Source organism: Eleginops maclovinus, chromosome 18 (genome assembly GCF_036324505.1).
Source record: "Eleginops maclovinus isolate JMC-PN-2008 ecotype Puerto Natales chromosome 18, JC_Emac_rtc_rv5, whole genome shotgun sequence".
Classification (NCBI taxonomy): domain Eukaryota; kingdom Metazoa; phylum Chordata; class Actinopteri; order Perciformes; family Eleginopidae; genus Eleginops; species Eleginops maclovinus.
This window is the reverse complement of record NC_086366.1, coordinates 6402831-6414261: the sequence shown is the minus strand read 5'-3', so window position 1 is coordinate 6414261 and position 11431 is coordinate 6402831. Positions and strand designations below refer to the sequence as shown.

Genomic DNA, 11431 nt, shown 5'->3' with positions numbered 1-11431 from the left:
TTTTGAATGAAAGAAAAAATAAATACACTTTTTGTGTGGTTTGTTAGCTTTTTAACAATCTAACAGTAGTTTATCCTCCGTAAAACACACCGCATAAATCAGCCATGTGAGTTCCGTTACAATTAAGTACATTACATTCAAATAAACAAATAAAAACGTGACAGAGGGATGTTATAAAGAGTCAGCCCAATTAATGTTATTAGGAAAATATTAATTTGGAAGATAAATACATGCACAGGTCAAAATCAGTAAAACTATGCTATTAAATGTTAAAAATGGTTATTTCGATTTATTTTTACGTCCTGTGTTTCTATTTACACTTTATTTTGTATAGACTTGCGAGAGCTACAACAATAAGTCCATCAATAGTAAAATATTTAGTATATTGATGTTTGCACAGTACTGTTCCTCCGTATACAGGTGTAAGATAATAAAGTCAGAGATGCATGTCAGTTTTGTAACAAATTAGTAGACATTCTTTTAAAGCCATGACAGCATGTTGTTAATGCTAGAGAGAACCCTTCTGTGGAATCATTAGTTTGAAAAACACAAACAAGCAAACAGCCGAAGTTAGTGATACCAGGCTATTAAGAAAATCCCTTTTTTGTGTCAAGTTATGGGTATTCTTTTGTTTAGCATGAATGGACTGAGTTATCATTGCAATCTTTTCAATGCAGAATAACAATAAAGCTATTAAAATGTCCAATTTAAATATGTAAAGTCAGTCAGCACATATTTATTGTCTAGAATTCAGTCATGTGCAACAAAGCTGAAATTGTTACAGAAGTTAGGTATTTTAGTTTTTAATCTAAGAAAAAAAAATTGCATATCAGTTTTAATCAGTCTTTAATTTAAATGCCTCGCCTTAACAGGAGTGTTTATTTCAGTGCAAGTTTGTGCAGTACAGCCCTCATCAATTCATAGAAAATGTATTATAATTCAAAGAAATGTCAAAGCATGAAGCAAAAGATGACTCAAGACAAAGAAATGCATTTCAAGAAGCAGCTGTATTCGACTATAAAGGCATTTCTAATCCAGTGTCTCTAAGCTGTTTTCTTAATATTTCAGTGTAAAAAGCCTAGACTCTATTAGAAAAAAGAAAACCCAAAATAACATTTCATAAGAAAAACAATCATTGAAAAAAAAAAGGAAAAACAAAATCCCCATTCACCAGTCATTTCAATTAAAATAGAAACACCATTTTATTTTTGCTAACATTTTCCCTCAAAACAAATATATATTTTTCCTTATATATATATATATTTATATATTTATTCTCAAGGCAGTTGGTCATGGCGAAATTAATTGACCTCATCATGGCCGTTTGTCATGTTTTTTAAAGTTAGAAAACATAGCTAGAATGGAAGAAAAATAAACTAGCGGGAGCACAGTGAGGGACAACTGCACCGGCCAACACATATCTCATGTTGAGTGAGAGGGAATAGTCTGTCAAGGCAGCGTGGCACACAGACACACATCCTCTGGAACAAGTGCAATACATTTCTCACACATCATAAAACTACAACACACTCCTCTTTCACAGCACTCCGTCAGATTCCCTTTGCTTGTCTCCTCCTCCTCTCAATTCTGGCAGCAGAAAAGGCTTGTGTTGTGCTGTTTTTTTGTCCACTTTGACTGAGACACATTGCAGCAGTCAGGGAGCCTCTGATCCATCCTCCATTGTTGTTTTTCACCCTCCAACTACCGTTACAGACTAACCACAGATGTCTGATGTGAGCTATCTGCGGCAGTGTTTGAGGTTAAACAATTGTTTGCTAACTGAGAAAAAAAAGGATCCCAGCATCTTGTTATTACAGTAAAAACGTGACTAATACATCGTCCCTGAATACTGAAGACTGCTCTGTCAGTAAATGGTGATAGCAGAAGGAAGAAGACACAAGTAGCAGGGTTTCTGCAGAAAAAGAGGGTTATGATGAGTGTACATGATGGCAAAATGTGGCTGTAGCTATGTGCTCTGAATGGGATGAACGGAAAACACGAGAGGGGACGGGATGAATGAACAGGGGGGAGGGCATGGGACCACCGTCGCAAGTTTTTTTAGAGAGGGATGATGAAAAGTGCCGGATGGCGACGTGGAAGATAGATCCCTGGGTTACATTAAGTGAATATGCAATGATGCACATGGAAGCATGTATGCTCACGTGTTTGTGTGAGAGAAAAGAGAAGATGTGTAGGAGGAAAGAGAGAAATCCCTGGGCTACATGGGAGGGCACATCAGAGGAGAGGTCCCCAACTACCTCCATCCATCACACCCTCCCTCACACCTGAACCTCAGCAGGACTATGTGCTTCTCTTCTGCAGCTCCTGAACGAAGGCTGGGGGACAAGAGGAGCAAAAACAAGTATTTAGTACCCAAAATTACTGGATTTTGAAGCTTAATTAAAATATTTTTTTTATTGCAAAGAAATCTCACCTCCGATAATTTCTTCCTTAACTTTTTGTAGTTCTTTCCGCACTTCTTCCAGGATCTCCTGTAAACAAAAATATTGTCAGTCTAGTGGCCTGAGGCCTGTACGACGGAGCTAGTTTAACATACCTTGGATATCTGGCTTAAAGGGGCCCTATTATGATCATCTATAGGTTCATATTTGTGTTTTGTGCCACTACAGAGACATGTTTCCATGTTCAAAAAGGAGTGGGAGCGAAACTGTTGCTAGGCTGATGAGAAACTCACCTGTTTCATTTTCTCTAAATCCGAGTCATCCATTCCCCCGGCATCGTTACCATTGTTGCCAGCTGGTTTTGGCCTGTGAGAAGACAAGAAACACAGAAACAGACAAATAATTAAAGTTTGTGTTTTAGAAAAAAAAAGAAGAAGCCAAGATGGTCCATGGCCCTGCATTGACAACGAGCATGTCACCAGTAGTAGTAACAGAGGGACGAGGGAAAAGTGAGTAGAAAGTTGTCCACAAAGCCAGAGATGCTAAACCTTTCTGAACTGATATCAATTCAGAAATGAATGCCACCGGAAAAACAGGACGACAGCATCGACCCCAGCGCTCAGAAGTGACATTAAGCATTAATCACACCGTCAGGCTGATTTTCCTTTTTCAGCGCTGACACGCTTGGCTGGAAAACCTGCGAGTCCTCTGGGTGCATGGTACTCTCTGATCCATTAGGTGGTGCTATCATCTTTGATAAAAATGCTTATGTCTACTTACCAGCACTGTGAACCCAGAAATGATGAGTTGTTTTATGTTAGAAAATGTATAGTACGCGTTCCCGGCATTTGGAAACTGCCTCAAGCCAACTTTCATAATGGTGGGATATTTGCACAATTAGCATTAAATATTGAACAGGAAACCTACTGGATTCTATGCAAACTGGCCATGGTATGAGTCGTGTGGTGACCACTGAGTGTACAGACCTCAAAATCACAATTATTTCCTCAACTGGGGACAATTTGGTCAAATAAATAAGCAACCTGTCCAATACAAACAGTCCAGCGTCCTATAAAACCTAATAATTTCTCAAAATCAGGCCCTCGGGACTACAAATATGGCCACTTCCTGGTTCCAACTACCGTTTTGGATCCTGAAAATTTCATGAATGGATTCAGCTTCCTCAATAATCCCCAAAACCTCCAATATCGTCCAAATTGGAGAAGCCATTTTAGCAGCAAATTAATGTGAGCTTCCAGCTGTTTCTAAATGTTGGGCACCCGTAATACACATTTCACACAGAAAACCTTGGGTAACTCAACATTTCTGGGTTCACAATAGGACTCTTTGAGCTGGCACATAGACTTCGCTAGCCAGAAAATAAAAGCACGGGGAGCTAAGGTCATGAGTGAAACGGGGCAGCATGTATACCTGGAACCTTGGGACAATGAGGGGGTGGAGTCCATGCCTTTGGTGATGGAGTTATTCCTGTTAGTGAGACACACACACTCCTCTTAGAATGAAAATGGAAGACACACAGAAGCTCGACTAAGACATATTATCACACACTCACACAGACTCAGGGTGACATTAAACACACCTAGCACCTGCGGGGAAAGGATTTATTGCAGGGAAAATATGCAACGGCTGAATTACCTGATCATAGACGACTTCTCCCAAGGTCTTCTCAGGGTGTCTGCGAAGGATTATGCAAAGAAAAGCACAATTTTATTTACAAAAAAAGGTCAAAGTAATTTCAGAAGGAATGTATGTGGTCTGCAACAGATACATTTCCAGCTGTAGTGGCAGGCACATTCACACCCTCTTTTTCCACTTGTTTTTAACTGTATTTATTCCCTTTTACTTTTTTATTAGTATTGTTTTCATCCATTTAAATATGGACATTTCCTATTGAATATAATATAATTTGAAAACTCACAATTTAAATATATTTTCTTTTTATATTATATCTTTTATTATTATCTTTTTATTTTTTGTATTTTGTTTATGATTATCTTCCTTTTTATTTCATTTAATTTGTTATTATTTTCCTTTTATTTATTTATTTGTCTTTATATTAAACTAATATTTAAAATAATTTCCACATATTTAGTGATTCCCATTTGTCATCTTGTTTTCTCTGCTTATATGGACTGTGTAGATACAGCTGAATGGAATTGGAAAGCAGCAAAAGAAAGTTTGTAGAAATAAAAAATTAAAGTGTTCAGTGCTCACCGCTTTGACCTTGAGGCTCTGAATCATCCTGTAAAAGAAAAAAAACCCCTCAGTGTTCAGACTGAGTCATCATCATGCTGCTTCTATTTTATAAACATCAGCTACAGTGTCAGGCTCTATAAAAAAATACATTTGTTTAATATTTGCAGATGTAAAAATGAATCCAAACTCTCACAGTTTCTTGTGGCTTCGCAGGCGGCTTCTCTCCAGTGTCTGCAGCTTTTCTCCTAATGTACAAAGGAGAAATTGAGTAAAAACCCCACACAGAATACAATATATACAGCATTTTCAGTATGATTTTTATGCAAAAAATAAAAAACCTGATACAGAACAAGCTTCATTATTTTATTATTTAATTCAGTGTTGGATTGTTGTATTTTATCTAACCTTCGTGCTAGGATGGCACTCATTTCTCCCATCAGACCTCCTCCTCCTCCTCCTCCACCTCCACCTCCTCCTCCTCCTCCTCCTCCTCCAGAGTTGCTGCTGCGGCTTGAGTCAGCTCTGCTTATGGGAGCTGCAGGAGTTCCGTCCTCCTGCTGAGGGCAGCAAACAGCAGAGAAGAGTTCAGCAGACATAGTGAGTGTGTGTGTGTGTGTGTGTGTGTGTGTGTGTGTGTGTGTGTGTGTGTGTGTGTGTGTGTGTGTGTGTGTGTGTGGGCATGATGAGTCAGGGAATGACTACTGATGGCTGCAGGAATCATAGCAAACCATGTAGGAACAACTGTAGGATTGGATCAATGCAGCAGCAGAAGGCCGTTTGCACTATAGATGAGAGCAGCGCTACGCCACTGCCTGTTGAAATGACGGCCACTCCCCCTTTCTGGTGGAAGACTGGTGGAAGTCTACACCAAGCTGAATATTTTGTAATAGTGTTTAAAAGTTGCTGTGTCATGTATTCCACAGCAAACGACAAAACATATATTACAATTTATTTACTTTACCTAGAAAAAAAGACTATGTCTGACCATCGTAATTTGGATCCTTGTAAATTGAAAACATGCACCGTATTCTTCAGGTTTTGGATCTGACTCGGAAAGGCCTCAGAATCTGTATTCTGTAATCTGTATCCACCAGTCACATGACAGCAGATGTTTTCATGCAAAAAGGGGCGGGGCAATGACACAGACAGAAAATTCCCGTATAAGTTCCTCTCATGTTTTAGAGCAACACAAAATAAATTCAATTCAATTCATTTTACTTCAGAACCTTAAAGAGTGACAGGACTGTAATAGGTAACTCACCTTGGAAACTTTACGCAGTTTAGCTCCTGCTAAGGCAGCCGCTAAGCCCCCGGCTCCTCCGAGTCCACCACCACCTCCATCACTGCCACCTCCTCCTCCTCCTCCTCCACCTTCTCCTCCCCCTCCTAGAGTGGGTAGGGGTGGTGCTGGCGGAGGACCTGAGGGAGGCGGTCCCGGTGGGGGAGGGATGCCAGGACCCGGGGGAGGGCCAGAAGGTGGAGGGGGGCCAGGGGGTGGAGGAGGAGCCGGTGGAGGAGGGGGGCCTCCAGTGGCCAGCGGCGGAGCAGGAGGTATAGGCGCTAAAAAACAAAAGCAGAAAGGCACCATCAGTATCATTTACCACAATATCTACTCAGAAGATAACAAGGTCAAATTTCTCAGCCGATGCAGGATATTTTCTGTTGGTTTTTTTCCCCTTTTTGTGCCAGGAACACATCTCTCAGCCGTTCATCACACTGACTCTGAATGAGCCCAAATTTCTTTAGAATAACTTTTTAAAAGCTTTTGAGCTTTCCACACACCTCACCCCTCAGTGGCCAACAGTCTGTGGTGACATTTGAGCTGTTAGTTTTATAATAAGATATTAAACAACATTAAATTACTGTTAATTCAATTAAAGTTACATCATATATAACATGTGTACTGTTTCCCTATACCATTTTCATCCGTTTTGCTGTGCCAGACTGCTATTTTTATATATATATATATTGTTGTGCCTTCTTGCTAGCGCTGTATTTACTGTGGTTAGCACCAGTGCATCCAAATATTTGTTATCAAACCCCCTATCGTGGTGAGGTGCAGTTGTTTACTCGTGTTGATCAGTCCGCATGTTTCCTGACCTGCAGCAGCTTGTCGTTCTTTCTCCACTCTCTCCCTCTCCAGTCTCTCACGCTCCTGTCGTTCTCTCTCCTGCTGCTCCAGCCTCTGCTGCTCCAACCTGAACACAAACAAACATCTGTCACCGACAAACATCTGTAAACAGGCTAAATAAAAACATTGCATGAACGGGACGGAGAAATGAGGCAGAAACGTATTGCATATCTGAATGTTTGAAGGCTTATTCCTACAGTTTTACAATAATATTATTATTATATTTGCATTTACTTTTAAACTGGGGAGCGTTTCTGCTAATGGAAATGTTAACAGTTGTTGTAGAGCCACTTTGAGAAGCCTAATCGCCTGAACTGTCGACTACTGTTCAACGAGGACAAACGTAAGTGGAGGGCAGCCATACCTACTGTTACGCAACATCTGTGGTTTTCATACCAATCTAAATACCTAAATATAGAACCTGACACAGTGCTGAGATATAATCAGCTTTTATTTTCAATATTCTGGAAGAAAGTGGATTTTACAGCTCCTGATTAGCCTACCGCTAAATAGACCACAGCTGGACGGGATGGCCTAATTTCAGCCTCCTCAGTCACTACTGCCCCGGCCCCCCCACCTCCTCTCCCTCTCCCTCATCACATCTGCCACTCACAACAACTGTATACACAACACACACACACACACACACACACACACACACACACACACACACACACACACACACACACACACACACACACACACACACACACACACAAAGCACTTAGGCGGAGTGCACGGGGGAGGGGGGGGCGTTTATTTATTTTTACTGGTGAATGTATGTTCATCAGAGCTAAAAGCATTAATGTGACGCAGCAAAATCTGCAGCCATGCTGGATTTCAAACGCTTTAAAAGGCTGGTTTTACAGGCGCCAGGGTAGGGAGGTTCACTTTCACTTTTTAATTTAATCTGTTACAACTATTAGTAACCTGTAGGAACATCAGGATCAAAAATGCTTTGCTCAGATTTTATTTATAGGAAAACCTGCCTTTCATTATGCATCTTCAGGCACTAGCCTATACACCAACAATATAACACATGAGCACATACTTCAGTTAATCAAATCTGAGCTGACAGAAAATGCTCCGTTGTATTTTAATACACACAGTTGAGATAACACACGCACTATTTTATGAATATACAGGCTCACCTTCTGAATTAAAAAAAAGAACAACTGAACAGATTCAGGCAGTAGGCGTTTAGATTCAGACATTTTTTACATCAAACACTTTATGCTCTTGAGTTTTTGTCATTGTAATCCACAATCTTTAAAAATGTAACCTGATTACATCTTTTTTTTAATGTAACAGTGAATTATTTTTGTTGTGTCCTGATTACATATTCCTTTTACATGTAATCTATTTCTCCCCAAGCCTGCTCGTCAGCCGCTGGGTTTAATAAAAACTTGACACAGTCCTTGTAGCCAACCACAAAGCCTCCCCTGCTGTGCAACATATTACCTTTTGGTCTAAATGAGATTAAACGTTAATCCTGCGGCGTGCATGGCATCGCTGCAATTCTCGCGGGAGGAACAGATAGATGGCGGTGGGGGTTGATGCGAGGTGTGCGCCTTGCTGTCTTTCTAACCTTTACCCCTAAAAAGGGGGCTGAGGGAGGGTTTAGCACTGTCACACTAATGCCATCAAATCCTCTACATATGTGTGTGTGTGTGTGTGTGTGTGTGTGTGTGTGTGTGTGTGTGTGTGTGTGTGTGTGTGTGTGTGTGTGTGTGTAGAAACAGACTACCGCAAAGCCAAGACAGCTTGACTTGGTATTGATTGTTATGCAACTAAAATCCACAGGGTAGTTTGCTTAGAAACGTGAACTTCACATGGCCTCACAGAACAGCCAACAGTGTGTCTGCACGGTAAAACAACCGGCTTCTGCTTTTTGAACAAACACTGACACTGCTTCTTTTTTGTGCTGAATACAGCCTGCAGACACAGAAGAAACAGGGCAGTATTGTGAGGGTGTTCAGCTGCATACACAAGGGCGGCACAGCATAAAATCTCCACACATTACCACCCCTAATGATATATACTTCCTTTCTCTCATTCCGATTCTGAAGAAGGTTCCCAGATAAAAAAGGGCCGGTTGTTTTATTGAAATAAGAACAAAAATGTAAAGTTCGGTGAAATTACCTTCGCTGTTCCAGCTCTTCTGGAGTGGGTCCATTTGACACTGGACGAGGAAGAGTTGCGTACCCTGGAGCAGAAAACTTGATTAATTAAAACGGAAAAAGTGGAAAATAGTTGTGAATGATTCAAAACATTCTTGAACAGTTTATGATTTGTATTTTATGACACTCTTTGAATTTTATCCAGCTGTTTATGTGCTTTTATTGATGTACACACCTTCTTCTACCCATTCAGATGATTCTGTAGACAGCCGTCATATGACCGAAGGGGCAGAAGAGGGTTTTTATGGTGTTTAATTGCACTAGGTTTGCCACACTGTTAAATATTTTTGATCATTGTTCAACAGTCATACTTTGGCAAAGGATCACATTTGTTCTAATGACCAAGAATAAAACAGACACAACAAAAGAGTGCACTTAAAAATCACATTTTTGCACAAAGAAATCTGCAGAAAACATGGAAAATGTTTGCAACAGCTGGATTGTAGCAGGATAATGTTACGGTTTTATCTAGGGAAAACAAATCCAAACTGTTTTTTGAACATTATGAAAACACATATGCTTTCTCAATCCCACTAGTGTTTTATTAGACAGGAAGCAAACACTAAAGGGAACAGCAGAAGAACAGACAGGACGTAAACACTAAAGGGAACAGCAGAAGAACAGACAGGAAGCAAACACTAAAGGGAACAGCAGAAGAGCAGACAGGAAGCAAACACTAAAGGGAACAGCAGAAGAGCAGACAGGAAGCAAACACTAAAGGGAACAGCAGAAGAACAGACAGGACGTAAACACTAAAGGGAACAGCAGAAGAGCAGACAGGAAGTAAACACTAAAGGGAACAGCAGAAGAACAGACAGGAACCGGTATGGGCTCAGCAGTGTTTAAAGAGTGTTAAATGGTAGAGACTTGGACAGTTAGAGAAAACCTCACTGCCGTTTCGGCCGTGAGGTTGAACGGACTCTTGTTTCTTAGCAGAAGAGTTCGGTTTTATTTAACATGGAGCCGTGTTATAAGCGGGGCGGTCATTATATGGTTTTGCTCCCGACGTGTGCCGATGAATCTTGGGAATCTTGTGATGTTTTTCTTTACCTGCATCTGCCATGGAATTGAGCACCTCCAGAGCGTGAGACATGCCGTTGGCGAACAGAGTGGCATCCTCTTTGCTGCCGAAGTTGAGCCCCCATACCTGCCGGGCATCTCTCCACTGGTGGAAGTTGGGCGTGGCCTGGTTATACTTGAGCCCTTTCACTATTGGACAGTTTATAACCACCTGAGGAGGGAACAGACAATCAGTGCAAGGGTGAGAGCTGCACACGTTTTCTTATTTATTGAGATTAAAATGTACAGTTTCAAAGACAACAATAACACACAAGGACAATACTCATGTAGATAAAAAGAGAAGTGAATCAGGGTTTGGGAGTAATTACAGCTTCAATTTATTTTATGCATCTGTACCCGTTTAATACGCAGTGTGATCGTAGGAACACATGCATGCACATGGATTGGCATCTTGGTTTTACAATTGGGAACGCTAATTCCACAAAATGCATTGATGCATCACAGTCTTTGTCCACATTAGACAGGAATTTACTTTCTGAAAACGATAACCTGCTGTCTGGGAACAGTGTTGTTGTACTGCTGATGTTGCTTGTTTATTGTTTATTGTCTGAAAAAATTCAATAAAGTCGGGGAAAAAAAGAAAAGAAAATCCACATGCTTAAAATGATAGCCTCTGCTTTATTTTTGTTGGCCCCGGTTGGTTTACTTTGCACCCAGCAGGTGGCGTGAAGCCGTGAGCCAGCAGGAAAAATTGCTCTGGGTTTGAGTGAATGTGCTGACTCGCCATTTCACTATTTGTTTAACAGCCGCTGGATTCCACAGAGCAGAGAGGAGGAGAGGAGAGCCAACGTGCACTGAAACCACTAAATAGGAAACCTATCATCCAAGGATTACCAACGATTGTTTAATAAAGATCCGAACCTCTCCTCTCCCGATCTAGAGGACCTTTTCAATGTCATTAACGAGATTTACCCGTCTAAAAATCCCCAAAGATTTCATTAACATTTATATACATTTCCCTTTTGTCGTTCAAATATTACAACATCTTTTCTTCTAGTAAATTAAACATTTTTGGGATCATTTCTAGTATTAGCTTACATATAATATGCACAAATGATCTGCTCTTATGCATGTATATATATTTAACCACCCTCCATCATATCTGTATGTAGATTCAGCTGATCAATTACATTTTGCAAAATAAAATAAAAACCTAAATTTTTATAAATATCCATGCACTTAAGATGCTGATTTTTTTCTATATTCTTTATATTTATTTATTGTTTTCTGCTTATAATGGCCTCGGTTTGATTTTACTTTATGTGCATGGATGGGATGTGGCTATGTTTGAGATTGCTGTTGAAAAAATTGTTCAATAAAGTTCGTGGAAAAAAACACTTGTGAAAAAAGCACTGAAAAGAGAGGGTAGCAATTAACCAGAAACATATTAAAATGAGGATAAAAGGGGGGTTTATGATGTG

At 40.2% G+C, this 11431-nt stretch overlaps 1 protein-coding gene across 3 annotated transcripts in view; it reads right to left on the bottom strand.

Annotated features, from left to right (window-relative positions):
• Window positions 1–829: 829 nt before the first annotated feature.
• Window positions 830–11431, bottom strand: part of vaspb (vasodilator stimulated phosphoprotein b) — a 28261-nt gene continuing 17659 nt past the window's right edge. The window contains exons 3-15 of one of the 3 annotated variants that reach the window (XM_063906967.1): window positions 9981–10161; window positions 9106–9129; window positions 8893–8956; window positions 6720–6817; window positions 5881–6179; window positions 5025–5176; window positions 4813–4864; window positions 4638–4665; window positions 4059–4098; window positions 3834–3890; window positions 2696–2768; window positions 2435–2492; window positions 830–2336 (exon numbers count right to left, since the gene is read on the bottom strand). In XM_063906967.1, the coding sequence (XP_063763037.1) occupies window positions 2302–2336; window positions 2435–2492; window positions 2696–2768; window positions 3834–3890; window positions 4059–4098; window positions 4638–4665; window positions 4813–4864; window positions 5025–5176; window positions 5881–6179; window positions 6720–6817; window positions 8893–8956; window positions 9106–9129; window positions 9981–10161 (1161 nt within the window). In that variant the 3' untranslated portion in view covers window positions 830–2301. The remainder of the gene's footprint in view (window positions 2337–2434; window positions 2493–2695; window positions 2769–3833; window positions 3891–4058; window positions 4099–4637; window positions 4666–4812; window positions 4865–5024; window positions 5177–5880; window positions 6180–6719; window positions 6818–8892; window positions 8957–9105; window positions 9130–9980; window positions 10162–11431) is intronic. The other 2 variants (XM_063906969.1, XM_063906968.1) reach the window with 2 other exon arrangements.